The 15,006-nt window shown below is 43.7% G+C and overlaps 1 protein-coding gene across 1 annotated transcript in view; it reads left to right on the top strand.

Annotated features, from left to right (window-relative positions):
* adamts18 (ADAM metallopeptidase with thrombospondin type 1 motif, 18) overlaps window positions 1-14,403 on the top strand; it is a gene marked incomplete at its 5' end in the record, with an annotated part of 77,566 nt that extends 63,163 nt beyond the window's left edge. The window contains 7 exons of the mRNA XM_080497200.1: window positions 558-684; window positions 7,088-7,292; window positions 9,984-10,178; window positions 11,201-11,271; window positions 11,370-11,535; window positions 13,354-13,552; window positions 13,862-14,403. Of these exons, the coding sequence (XP_080353326.1) occupies window positions 558-684; window positions 7,088-7,292; window positions 9,984-10,178; window positions 11,201-11,271; window positions 11,370-11,535; window positions 13,354-13,552; window positions 13,862-13,977 (1,079 nt within the window). The 3' untranslated portion in view covers window positions 13,978-14,403. The remainder of the gene's footprint in view (window positions 1-557; window positions 685-7,087; window positions 7,293-9,983; window positions 10,179-11,200; window positions 11,272-11,369; window positions 11,536-13,353; window positions 13,553-13,861) is intronic.
* Between the last annotated feature and the right edge of the window lie 603 nt (window positions 14,404-15,006).

Consider the following 15,006-nt stretch of genomic DNA (forward strand, 5'->3'; position numbering starts at 1 on the left):
TTGGGGGGGGGGGTTGTTAAAGAGCAACTACTGTTACTACTCAGTTTCAGTTTCTAAAATGTACTTGAATAAATGATCTCAGTCACATCATCAGATATTATAATCTGTGGCAGTAATCTCACCACACTAATAGAAACGTTGCGTAGAAATGATGAATATTTAACCTCTTTCTGACATTCCAATTTGAAGGGTTAATGATGTTGTTTTTAAATCCAGCTACTTTTTACAGTTAGCAAAACTACTTTTCACCCATTAGATTAGCATGATGAATTGAAGTCTATGGGAAATGGTAGCCACCAGGAGCTAACTCAAATCTCAGAGCGATTTCAAGCTGTCTTCTTTATGTGCTTATCTGAAATAGATATTGATGTAGAGTGTTTCTGAGCAGATGTTTTCGGAGAAGTTCTATAGTAAAATCTAGAAACATCGTTAGGGTCAGTACCGAACAGTATTACATGATGCATGTGCATCTCATGTTGTGCTTTTAAATCTCAGAGATTTCAATGATACGTCGCAGGATTTTATGATCCTCACTGATTGATTGTCTCTTTCTTCAGGCCGCATCTCGACGAAGGCCATCTGCCTGCAGGAGCAGAAGACTCAGGTCAACTCCAGCATGTGCAACCCACTAACCAAACCCACGCTGGGCTCCCATCTGTGCAACACGCAGCCCTGCCCTGCCTAGTGAGTCTATGTGTGTGTGTGTGTGTGTGTGTGTGTGTGTGTGTGTGTGTGTGTGTGTTTTATGTGGCCTCCTCTCTGCCCACTCTCCTTCTTTTGAAAGCTTTTTGAATCAGTGTTTCCAGACTGAAGTGTTTACTGCAGCTCAGTGTCAAGTGGTGAGATTTGGTGGCCTGCTTAGTCTTAACCAACCCAGCCTAAACTATTCAGAATATGCACTCCATTATTTTTAAACCTCGCTTGTTTCAAAAATGACTTATTTCAGCCACATTTCATGTTGGTTTGAGCTGCGGTGAAGAAAACAAGTGTGTAGCTGCTTACGAGGTAACGGAGTTCATGTCCTCAGTCGTATTTCTGACACGTGGCTGAATAAATAAACCAAAGTGGAGTTTATTTTCTGTAATTACACAGATTCAAAGTCAAAAATATCAACCCTTCATATGTTTAGGATAGATTTTATACCTTCCTACTCAATAGTTGTATGGTTTACTAAGCTTAACCTAGCAGTGGAGGCAAATCTTTGAAACCATTTTTGACAGATATTTAGGACAATCAAAATTGAAAGACACTAAACTTGTTAAGATAATTATTAAGATCCTGCAATTCACACATGAAACCTTTTTTTTTAAAGTACAAGTACTAACTTTTATCTGAGTTTTGATAGGAGTACTCATTAAATGTCATAAAGTCTAATTTATACTCCACACACAAATGGTATGTGAAGACTCTGTGTTGATGTGAACCTCCTCCACACAGCCTCTGTGTCGATGCTCTGTCATCTCCAACATCCTTGAAGGCTCTAAAATACGACTGAGTCAACAATACACATAATACAGTGTGTAGTGTCTATCTCCACACTGTACTATGTGAACTGTAGACTATAGACTGAGGGACCAAACTGTTAACGAGTGAATCATTCGGGCTTTAACCATGTTTAGCATTTAGCATCACTGGTGTGTGAGCCCAGAAACTCCTTAGCATATAGCATGTAGCAAATAGCATATAGCACGGCTCAGCAAATTCCTCCTGATCCACTGAGCAGTTAAACGACATTGCGACATTGTTCTAACTCTTCTGGTCCAAATGTTTCTGGTGATGAAGTTGCTGGTGTTGCATCAAGTATCTTCAATTCAACTCACATTGCTCGTCCTCTCTTGTCCACCCGCTGCTGACTTTTTTGATGAATGATGTCATTCTCTGGCTTGTATTGTGGAGCTTTAACGACTACATGTATGAGAACGCCATAGTTTTGTTTCCATCACTTACTGTTTACTGGGAGTTGGCCAACGGAAACCTGCTAATATACAAAAGAAAGCTGTAACGTCACTATAACTGGTATTATTGGCATGTGTTTTATTTAGTTATCACAAATTTGTGTCATACAAAAATTAAATCATTTAGATTTACATATTTGAGTAACTTCAGCTTCAGCTGCTCCCATAAGTTTATTATATTTTCCACTGCTTTACATTCAATGTTTCTAAAATGTTCACGATGAACACGTAATTTTAATAAAAGGACACACTTGGCCATTTTGAGGTGCTGAAAGTTTACTCAAAGATTATAGACTTATATCTAAGTCTTGTAGTTTATATTTATTGAAAGCAGTCTCAGTTATGAAACAAAATATTGGTTTTCTCCATCTTTTTTTTAACAAACAGCTGGAGACCAAAGATTCCATCTTTTGTTCTCTTCAGTTTCAGAGATTAGGATTTACTGTAATCTTATTTCTGTCTTCTGCCCCTTTTACATGTCGTTTTAAGTTAAAACGCCTAATTATTTTTTTTTTTGTAAAATGTCTTGTGATTACACGGTAGTGTCATGAAAAACATGTCTGTTTTCCCAGAAATGGCAGAAACGCTGGAACAATATCGTTTGGAGTCAGATCGTTTTAGAGCACGTCCACATTGAGAGCCCAAAACACAAGGAGAATTTAACATTTTCACTTAAAAATGTTGTTTAAACGTGTCCTCAGACAACAGTTATCCTGCACATTCAGACACATGGTGACTCACCCATAACGTGGATGACGAATGATGTTTCCACGTCTGGAATGGATCACGTACTTTAGTGAAAACTTGAGAATAAGAGAAAAGAGAGATAAATAAAGAAAGACGAGGCAAAACAGCAGGAAGAAGACATGAAAGGAGCCCAGCGCATCGCTGAGTTTCTCTGCAGACATGTCGTGCCCCGAGTTTTATCTTTTGTCGTCTAGACGCTGTGCTCAATGGCATGCATTTCTTAAAAGAGAGGGCGCATTGAGGGAGCAGCGCAGCAGAGGAGGAAACCAGGCTAAAGTGTCGTGGAGTAACAAGATGAACCAGCGTCTCTCCGGCTGCATTCAGGCCCTCGGCTGGCGGAGCTGCAGCCAGGCTGGGTTTACAGAGAACCCAGGCTCGGGTTCAGAGAGAGTACACACACACACACACACACACACACACACACACACACACGCACACAAGCATTTCCTTATGCATAAAGCAGTTTACAAAGAGCCACAAAGCAACAAGTCTCCCATATGAACTTTCTTCTCTGTCCGGGTCCCAACAAGCCAGACACCTATCGGTTACTCTTCCAATATACGGGCTCTGTTTCTCACTAAGTTTCCCACCACCCGAGAGGACGTTTCCTGCCCTAATGTCAGAATAGCATTTCTCTTATCGCAGTCAGAGGTATTAAGCAGCCTGGTCGTGCAGGCAGAGTAAATAATATCAAGTGTTGTTTTCCACTCTGGGAGATAAAAGCAGTTTGACAGGCGTGGATCTAGTTGTATACAGTAGCTGACAGCACGTCTCAAGCAGAATTACGGGCGCTGCACGGTGAGCGAGTGGAGCGGAGCTGAGCGAGCAGCATGAAAGCTCGAATGACTGCGTTAAGTCCTGCAGGATGTATGGAACAGCACAGGACAGAAGAGATGACAATGAGGTGGGGAGTGCGTGTGTGTGTGTGTGTGTGTGTGTGTGTGTGTGTGTGTGTGTGTGTGTGTGTGTGTGTGTGTGTGTGTGTGTGTGTGTGACCTGACAGAAAGAGGCTGTTTATCTTGCAGTGTGTATCTCGGGTGCTGACAGGCCGATCCATGCTTTATTGTGCAGAAACGGTGAAATTCCCACGAGGCCCGGCCAGTCTCACCATGCAGAGCCACTCCGCCACCCTCCTCCACCACACACACACACACACACACACACACACCCCGCCGCCGTTTGCTTTTAGATCTGCTTTAAACCCTCCACTGAAGGCCTGTTTGTGTCTTTTCGTACATGAAGCAGGAACACTCTGAGAATTTAAAGGAGTCACTTCAATCATCTGGCTCAGTTCACATTTAGCAGACACACTGATATTTTCTTAAAAGTGGGCTCCGCTCCAGTCCTCATCCCACCTCCTCTTCGCTGCTTGAAGGATGTTGCTCTTTCTCTTGGCACAGAGCATCTGGAGAGTCATTTAACTCATATTAAGAAGATGTAGCAGCGTAAGTAGACAAATCAAAGCCAGCCATGTTGTATCTGTGCCAGAGAAGAACACTCAACAAGACAAAGATACTGACCTGCGCCTTTATCCAGCCATCATTTTTTTTTTGTAAGAATTGTACATTTCTGAAGGCTGATGTTAGTCAGCATTAATGTGAAAAGTAAAGAATTAGACACATTTATCACCGACTTCCTCCTGCTTACAAGGAAAATGAAAGAGAACATTTTTAAGAACGTGTCATTATCATGTGATGAATCATGAGGAAGTTTAGAAAAGTCAGAGACATAAATGTTTAATCTCTTTGAAAACTGAATTATTATCAATGGGTTTTCTTTGTGATGCTGGTGAACTTGTTGATCTATTTACATATAAAGCTTCGGCATCAAACTCCTTGCAGTTCAGAGGCCATGGACAGCTCATCTTCATCTTGAGATGACTGTGAAATAGTGCCATAATAATACAACTTTGAAGTTTTTCTTTTTTGTGGCACAGAGTATATATGATAAATAATTCAATTTTTTCACAAAATCAAATACTTACTACAGAAAATGACTCCAACCTCAGTATGAAGCCCATTTTTATGAAACCTTCTGGTGCAAAAATACAGAGAAATGTCCAGAATACGTCTCCTCTCGCTGTTGTGTTCTGGATGTTTTTACAAACTCCCCCCAACTATGACTATGAGGCTAGTTTGATAGCAACCAGATAGCTGCCATGGCAGCATCACCAATATCTCAGCTCTGAAAAACTCTGAAAGACCCAACTCATCAGTCAAGGGACGGATCTTAATAGGACTGGTCTTCATGGAACAGGTCTTCCACTTAGAGCTTTTCAAGTGCAGACCCCAAGCGCCTTACATCGTCAGTCACATTCACCCATTCACACACACATTCCAATGGAGGCTGTTGCCATGTGAGGCGCTGTCCATCCACTAGGAACAGTTTGGGGTTCAATGTCTTGCTCAAGAACCCTTCGGCATGTGTACAGGTGGAGAAGAGAATCTGCCAGGCCTATAGGGGGCGCTGGGGAACTATCAAAGCAAATTGTGTTAGCAGCATGGACAGCTCGACCTAGAGCTGGTTGTCCGCCATTGTTGTCACGTTGAGGGTCGGGGGGGGGGGGGGGGGGGGGTCATCGTGTCGAGAAGTGGAGTGATGGCCTCATTGTTTTTAGCCACACGTCAAAGTTGAGGCAGTGTTTTTTAAATTTCCCCACCATGGAACTTGTTTTTCCCAAAAAACTTCTAAAGCGCGGCGCCGTGTCAATGATTGGGCAAAAACGATGTGGTCATATGAAACTGCGTCGTCGCGTGTCCAGAGCCTGAAACAGAGCCACACATTAACGTGCTGCTCATGACTACAGGAGGACAGAAATACACTGAACGATTGGACATGTCGTGTGGAGCAATGGGGGAGAGGCCACATTGGAGGAAAGAAGTCTTCTATATTTACTGCATGTTCAACAAATCAACAAATGTTTTTTTTCCACAGTATGCAATTTGTACTTTTGAAAACCATGAAATGTCCAAAGACCTTTTGTATCTTGCATCCAAGTACAAGCACAAGAGGTGGACTGGTCAGAGAGAAAAAACACACACACACACACACACACACACACACACCTACAATGAATGCAAAAATAAGTCATAATTAGCACCAAAACAAAAGTGAAAGTATCGTTTCCTCAAAGCAAAACATTTAGAAGTTATAATTTGCAGTTGATTGTATTGGAGCGGCCTGTTCTGTGGAGATGATCTTCAACATATGTCTAAATGCATAAAGCTTCAGCAGACCACTGGCCTTGATATTATAGTCAGAATAAATGTTGACTGGTGGCCACTGGACTGCAGCCATCACCTGTGGAGCCCCTCAGAACCACCCTGCTGCCGGCCCTCGTCCCTCAGAACATGTATTGAAACCTGCTGGAGATACAAATTACAGTGGCGGTTTGCAGCGGAGCAGATTGGCACTTCAGCCACTTCTACTCAATGATATATTGTTATTTATAAGCCAGGAAAAACAGTCCCCAGACCAAAACATCTCAAAGCGATGGTTCACATCTCTCTGCTTCCAAATTGCAGGGAATGAAAGCATTTTTCTTCCCCTGAGGCAGGTCGGCGGTCTCTGTGGTGGCGTTTGGTCTCAGACCCGGACCGTGCCATCTGCCCATCTCTCCATCTCCCTCTTCTGAGCCTGTGGTTGTCAGACCACTCATTTTCTGAAATCTCAGACAGAAGCTATTTTAGAAGCAGCAGTTGGCTTTTCATCAGCGGTAAACCCAGAATTTAAAGATAATGTTGAAAACAAACAACCTCCAAAACCAAATAGATTATAATTGAAACAAGTGGAGGTGAGATGAGGAGTAAAAATAGGCAGCATGTGGGAGCAGATAGTAAACGTGAGGACGAGGAGGGTAGATCTGTCTTTAGCTCTGCTGTATATTGTAGTTGGCTATGGGGAATTAGAAATGCTGTTATGGAAGTTGTATATAGTTTTTATGTCTCTGAGCAGTGCACAGTAATACTTTTTTTTTTTTAAATAGCAGCCACAGAAGTAGTTGTGTAATATTTGGTTGGTCGATGCACTCTTGCATGTGAGGTTAATTGGTGACAACAGCAGCAACATTCTAAAACAGCATTTCTTTTAGTTTAAAGATTGTATGTTTGAGTTTTGTTCAAAGCTTTTTGAATCAAATGAGAGTTTTTTTTGGGGGGGGGTTTATTTCACTTGCTTTTTTGAAAGTAATGTACTTATTTCAGCTTGTCTCTGGAGATCAGTTTGTGCTGCATGTGACCTTATTGGCCACCAAATCTTACTTTCTAGAGCTCAGTTGTGTGTTTATGACAGAGAAAAGCACATCCATCTTGTATCCTGGTCCTGATCGTCCTCAGAGAGGAGTTCCTTCCTCCAACACTAATGCTTTGTTCCTGTGTGGTGCTCAGCTGGGCGACAGGAGACTGGGGTCCGTGCAGCCGCTCATGTGGAGGAGGCCAGCAGACCCGGAGCCTCCGCTGCCTGAGGAAGGTGACCTACCAGAGGGAGGAGGTGGTGGCTCACTCGCTGTGCCCCGTCATCTCCCCGGCTCAGATCCAGCCCTGCCACACCCAGGCCTGCCCGCCCGAGTGGAGCACCGGCTCCTGGTCTCAGGTGAGCCTGTTCTTCTGTGGGGGGGGGGGGGGGGGGCTTCACGGCTCCAGGCTGAGGTGGATCACTATGACTTTTGCTTTATGATCCCCAGAGGTGAAGGCTAAATGACTCTCGTGACCCTGTGGCTTTATTTTTATGACTCAATGAGGCTGACATCTGGGGTTTCAAGTCAAACATTTGAACTCCTAAATGGATCTGTGAGGAATCTGGACCATTAATCAGGTTCCACATTATGAGGCACTCTAAACTGAGGCTCTGCTGACGCTGCATTTCAAGTGAAAACGCATCATTTTGACAGGTTTTTAATCAGGCTCCTGAAACTAAAGCAGTTATTAATATCTAATATTTTTTGTTGGTTTTCATGTGACTAAAATCCATTTTACAAGCAAAACGAGATTCAGTCACTTTATTAACATCCGACTCATGTTGCTTCAGCTCCTTGTTGGATCACATGTTCTCATCAGATGAACACTGTTTTTATGACTTTCACTCATCTCCTGCAATCTATCTATGAAGAACCACTAACTCTCCCTCACACACACACACACACACACACACACACACACACACACACACACACACACACACACACACACACACACACACACACACACACACACACACACACACACACACACACACACACACACACACAGGGCCACCAAGTTTAAAAGTGATGCTCTGCTGCCCTCTGATGGTCATTTTGTGGAAACAAATGTTTAAAAAAAAAAAGTATCTTAAATTATTCAGCTTTTGTATTGGACAAAAACAAAATATATACACGTTTACGAGTGAATATCAATTTTATAAACAAATTCTACTAAATATCATTACATTTCTTCTACTGTATATTCTATAATACTTAAATTAGTTTATATAGTCTTGAAAAACACAAGTAAATGTTACTCAAATGTAATTAAAATCTGTTAAAAGTTTCACACTGACAAGACAAAATGACACCCTGATTGACATCTTCACAAATTAAAATGTCAGGAAATTTCTCTCTGGAAATCTTCAAAAATCTTTCACAATATGGTGAGTCTCATCTGACTCACATGCTCATGTCTTAATTTTTTTCTTCTATCAAAGTGTATAAAAAGTGTTCTTATGTCCTGAAGTATTTTAACCTTTATTTAATTTGATCAAATGGATTATTTTACTGACTGAAAGAATTAGTAATTATTTCTTTAACTTTCTAGTATTTGTATCTAATATTGAAATCTGTATGTTGAACTGCAGGTCATTGAAATAAATCAAGGATTTTATCTCCCATTTCAGTTCAGTTTTGTTGGTAAGGTGAAGTAATTCATCTTTGCTGAATATCTCCATGGAAATATTCAACAGTTTAATGATTTGCTCTTTTTTTCCCCATTATATGACATGTTAAGCTTTCTTGATTGTTTTATTAATTGATGATTGATTTAAATTTTAATTGATTTAATAAATTTTGTAATTCATGAATATCAGAGCATGTTTACACGGCAACGATTTCAAGTGAAAACGGGAAACTTTTTTTGTGTTTTGGGAATCTCTGAATCAAGGTGGAACTTTTTGAAATCACTCCGACTGTCATTGTGTAAATGGGAGAAAAAAAACACTTTCTGGAAACGCTTGTAGATGACAGGAACGCTGCTCCTGGTCCTGGTCACCTGTAGTAACTGATAGTTGTGCACATGCTCAGTAGCTGGACCATCAGAACAATGTTTCTGCCAGAGTGTCATGACTGCCAGTCAATATTCTCCTGGACTTGATACTTTTATTTTGACAGTCACTGTAATAACAATCCAACTTGGTCGTCTGTCCATTAGAATGTCCGTGTTCTTCTTTTGTTCTTGTTTAGAGTGGATTGTTCTCAGCTGCATGTGAGTGTGGTTTCATTATAAAACCAGACAACAACGAACTGCATGGTTTTCAGTGTTCCTGCAGTTTCCGAGGAAATGAACATTGTTTTCAGATTGTTACTGTGTGAAACTTGTCTGTATCGAAAACACAAAAACAACATGAAATGTTGTAAAAGTGGCCTCAGTCAGCTCCAATAGCGAGTCACGTCACTGATCGGCTGTATTCGAGTCACAGGAGTCGTCGGGCGCTCTCTCAGCCACGCTCCTCCATCGGCAGTCAGGGTTCAGACGTCGGTCAGCCGCAGACGAGGCGTCCTCGTCCTGACAGGGTCCACCAGTGACAGGATGTGTGTGTGTGCGGGAGTGTGTGTGTGTGCGTGCGTGCGTGCGTGTGCGTGTGATGAACGGAGGCTGTGGGATAAAGTGTCCTGACGGCCGCTCTCCATCTCTGCAGTTCACTGGGAGTTTATATTGGCCTGGTGAGCTGTTTCTGGACTCTTTGATAGGTTGGGGGTCACATTGATCCCAGAGTTACTGGATTAGAGTGTTTAATGATAGGCCGTAATGTGCTGCCATCAGAGCGCCGACCTTCTGTTTGCTTGTCCACCATGTGGTGAATCACAAATGCATTTCCAGAGCCCGTGCCAACAATCGCGCCTCCCTTAATTTGGCCTAATGCTGGACCGTGATGAAAGCTGAAGGTTAAAACAATCACAGGAGGCTATAAGTTATAGCCTGCATTAGTGGATGTGTGATTTAATCTGCAAACGCTCATTAAAGCTCTGCTAACTGAGCCACTAATCATCCTAATCTCTGACTCTTGCTCCGCCGTAAACTCTCCGGCTCCCAGTGCTCCAAGACGTGCGGCCGCGGGATGAGGAAGCGCAGCGTGTTCTGCCGCAGCACCGACCCGGGAGCCAGAGCCGTGGTGGTGCCGGACAGCATGTGCAGGCAGCACCACCGGCCCAAAGCCCAGGAGGCCTGCGTACTGCGGCGCTGCCCCCGCAACGACAGGCTGCAGTGGATCGCCACGCCCTGGGGAGAGGTGGGTGTGTGTGTGTGTGTGTGTGTGTGTGTGTGTGTGTGGTGTCACATGAGAAAAAGGTACTGAAACAATCACTGATTAAAAGTAAAACTCTTTTTTTCCCCCTCTTTTCAGTCTCAATAATTATCTGCCAATTAAGTGTCATTATCTTTCATTGAGGCAGATTTACACCGCCATAATAATCAGACCTTTATTATTGATTAATAAGCAAAAACAAACCCAGAAATAGAATTGATTGCTAACAGCAGTCTCTCAGCAGCTGTCAATGCACAACAGTCTGGTACATGTAGAAATCTTTTTATGGTTCAGGATGTGTGGAACCGTTTCAACGTGACTTTGATTTGCTTGTTTGGACCTTTCAGCACTTTTCACAACATTTTTGCTTCATAAAAATTATACCGTGCATATATTGTATTCACTGTGCCACTACAGTCTTTGTGGTTTTATCTGATTGAAATGAAAATATGACTAAATATAACAAAAAGATTTAATTTAACTGGAATGAAGTTGAAAAGCTTGATAAATGTTTCTTGTGTAGCAGCTGCAGGTTGGATAAACACACTTACTGTGGCTTGAAGTGAAGATAAACTTTATTCCAAAATACTGTTTAACAACAGATGGAGGGATAAGTAAACTTGAAACGTGTTCTTTCCATCCATTTCCTTGCAAAATACCTCTACATACACTCTGCCAGATACTCACGTTGTTGAGTTTGGTGTAGAGGTTTAACTCATGCATGTTATAGCATGGTTAGTGATCCTAAATGTTTCAGAAATGTATTTTTTTTAAAAAGATTATTTTGAAAGTGTATTATTACAAATAAAGAAGTGGTTTCCTATATTCCAGTAGTTTAATAAAGTGACATCATGGAGGGTGGTAAATCTATGGAGCAGAAGGAGCTCATCGTCATGTTTGGGCTTTGTTACTGCAGCTCTCAGAGAGCGGTGCTGTTTGCTGCTCCACACCGGCAACACTCGGCCTTCATTTTGAGAGATTGTTCCTCCTGCTGCTCTCTGTTTCAGTGCTCGCGCTCCTGCGGCTCCGGCTTCCAGAAGAGAGAGCTGCACTGTGGGGAGAGAGACTCCCAGGGAGGGTAGGAGCCTACACGCACGCATGCACACACACACACACACGATCCACTCACTGCGTCACTGCTTTCGAACCAGGAAGTCACTCTATCCTCTCCAACAGGTACGTGGAGTTCCCGCTCCGCAGGTGCAGGAACATGGCCAAACCTCTGGTTGATCTTCAGCAGGGGTGTAACCGCGGTGCGTGTCCGGAGCCCCCCCGGGCGGTCCCTGGCAGGGCCACGTCCAGCGCCGTGGTGTTGGACTGGTTCTCCTCGCCCTGGCAGCAGGTACGCAGTGCAGCTTTCATCCAGAGCTGTCAGTGCGATGGGCTTTTAGCGCCGCGTGAGCGTTCCAGTTGACTCCCCTCCAGTTTGGAACTTCTCTCCCACATGTGAAACCCCGCGATTACAAAAGTGAAGCATTCACTCTGCCAGAAGAGGCATTTCTGACACTGCATTTGAAGCCTGGCCAAGGAGTCACATGTAAACACAAAGAGTCGTCCCACTAACAGTCTGTGGACAAAATCACAATCAAAAGGGTTTAAACTGGTATCAGTTTTAATTCTCTTCTCACCATGCTCCTTGGTGCGGGTTTCTATTCAGCCATCTGATTGGCCGTCAAGCTGAGTCCACACTGCTGTGATGTGATTAGACAGATACTTCCGAAGCGTCATTATCTCCTGGTGAAGCCGTCTAACATCCTAAATCCTGTGAGGAAATGTAGGAAGGTACTTGTGAGGGACAGGCATAGAGATGATGAGTTTAACATCAAACCAAGCAACAATGGCAGAGTTTCACAGCTTTTTCTCTTTATATGCTGGTAGAAAAACCACAGGGAGCAAAACGTATTCACGTGATCTGATGTGACGTCTCTGACTGTAACCCCGTCGTGGGTTGTCAAATCTTCCAGTAAAGTTTCAAATCAATTTGATTTCTTTTGCTCCAGTCACCTTTACAGAGAAAAAAACCCCCAACAATTTCACATAAGCATGTTTAGATGACAGTGGAAAGAAAAACTCATTTTTAACAGGAAGAAACCTGCAGAACCAGACTCCGAGGAGGAGACTTTGCCCTGTTCCAGTCAGTGTTGGGCGATAGAAGGAGAGAAAAGGAGAACAGAAATAAATCAATTTGGAAAGATTCAAACCCTGGTTTTAGTAGGTGGTGACATTGTTGGTCCACAACAGCAAAAGGTTCTCTCAAGGTTGACCTGAACCCTGGTGCACAACAACATCAATCACACATTTACTTTCCATTTGAGTCCAATTACATTTCACTCCGAGAGCCTCGGACATCAGTACAGAATCTCACCAACATTAAAAGTGATTGTGCAACTTCTTCACTTTGTATCAGGGAGGTAGGAACAATTCCAATGAGACACAAAGGATCTACAGAAGCTTGTGTACCCAGAGCAGCAACATTCCCACATCTCCTTTTGAAACTCTTCCTGTTACAACCAACACGCCTCGCATCGTGTTTACCTGCTGTGCGAAAGCAGCATGAAGAAAAAGTAGAGGAACCGAAGCTTATTTTTAACCTCTCCGTCTCTCAATGCATTGATTCCAGTTTACCGAGCTGTGGCAGCGTTACATCTGATCAGTACGAGACATGAGCCTGTGAGCTGCTCACTGTTCCATCGTCTCTGTTTCCGCCTGCAGAGTGTAGGTGGTGTGAGCCCACAGATGCAGCTCAGTTCTCATCCGGCAGTGCAGCAGCGGCTCTGCAATGTGTGCAATGGGCCTCAGATGAAATGTGAAAGCTCCACTCTGAGAGCCTATTGGGGGAAGGCTGTGTAGGCTACGTGTTACATCATCTATTATGCAAAAAGTCCTAAGGGCAACCTCTGAGGGCACCGTGTCTGATTCTGCTTGATGTGGAGCTTGTGATCGCTGCATGTATCCACCAGAGAGGATCTCTCCTGACAGCTCGCTGCAGGGCGAGTACACGCTGGTTGGGATGTTTGTTTTCTTCATCTGTTCTTTGTCTCTGCACAGATTCTTCCTCCATCCTTCCCCTTCCCTCCTCTGCTTCCGTTACGACAACTGCTCTCACTCCAATCTTTAAACTTTCAGCCGTTTACGCCTCTGTTCTTCCATTTGTCCTCAGTGCACCGTGTCCTGTGGCGGGGGGGTCCAGACTCGAACCGTCCAGTGTCTCCGGCACGGTCGACCCGCCGCTGGCTGCCTGCCCCACCAGAGGCCCGTCACTTCCAGAGCCTGCAACACACACTTCTGCCCCGCGGCCCCCCCGGCCCCCCCACAGCGTCCCAGCAGCCGGGTGACAGCTGCTGCCCCCACCCTCAAAGGTAATATCTTTGAGAGGCGGTTCTTTTCAGAAAGGTTTTGCGTCTCTACGGCAATGTTGGGTTTGAAGCCGCACGCGCGCACACACACACACACACACGCACACACACACACACACACACACACACACACACACACACACACACACACACACACACACACACACACACACACACACACACACACACACACACACACACACACACACACACACACACAACGAGAACAGTATGCCAGTGTGACCCTGGTCCTCTGGGAAGGTCCTGATGGAAGGCAGCTGTTCTGATCCGTCCCTCCTGGTTCCTCTGCAGGTGTCCTCTGTGTGGATCACTTCAGCTGGTGTCACCTGGTTCCTCAACACGGCGTCTGCAACCACAAGTTCTACGGAGAGCAGTGCTGCCGGTCGTGCTCCAGCAAGAGGCCGTAGAGCTGAGTGGTGCAGGACGCGCTCTCTTCCTGGACGCACTTAACTCAAACAATCTGTACAGAAGAAAACAAGAGGACAAAAGGACTCTCTGGCTGCTGGTGCTCTTCTGCCAAAGTTTTGTCTCTCATCACGTTGGAACTGGAAATACTCCTTACTGTAACATAAATATATAAATATATAATGTATATGTTGTTGTCGTTGTCGTGTGAGTATTTTCCTTTGAAAGCCATCAGGACAGCACAGGACTGTAGTGTTTCTAGCTGGCAAGTTGTATATTTAAAGGCGTTTTGTTCTGCATGTCTTTATTTAAGTTATTATGAGAGGTGATGTATGACTTTACATGTGTTCGGGTGTACAGTAGATCTGTTACATGTTGTGTGTGTTTGGATGTTCCACCGCTTTGTTCAAGTTTCATTAAGAGGTGCTAGTCTGCTCTGCTCCTTCACGTTATCTGCTTGTCCTGTTTATTTCTACTCAGTCACTGTCGTTCTGCTTCATGTCAACACCATGAAAACTTGTCACTCTGTGTATGTAAAGACATTTCATTCAGCGGCGTTGTGAGTTCTTGTTCTGGTCTCTCCTGTGTGGTTCTCGTAGATTCCTCACACATTCTCCCTATCCATTACAGCCACAGTGTTGGGAATAATGAAACTTGCTGTCTGCAGGTAGAGGGGAGGAGGGGATGAGGAGGTTTGGTTTACGTTCATTTTGTAAGAAAATGAACATAACCAATCAATTATCATGACTTCAATCAGTCTTTTTTTTCCCATTTAAATAAAGATATGGATTTCACTTTTACGTACAGAGATTTTCCACTGCATCAGCCGTCTCAAATGACTTCACACTGTTAATCACATTCACCTATTCACACACACACCAATGGTGGCAGCTGCCATGCAAGACGCTCAGCCCATTCATTGTGAGCAGACAGAGCTAGTTTAGAACTTGAGATTACTCTTAAGACCAGAAAAAAAGAAACTTTCAAGGCTTCGATTCAGTCTTTTCTTGCTTTTGCCAGGGTTCAGTGTC

This window comes from Blennius ocellaris (genome assembly GCF_963422515.1).
Source record: "Blennius ocellaris genome assembly, chromosome: 1".
Taxonomy (NCBI): Eukaryota; Metazoa; Chordata; class Actinopteri; order Blenniiformes; family Blenniidae; genus Blennius; species Blennius ocellaris.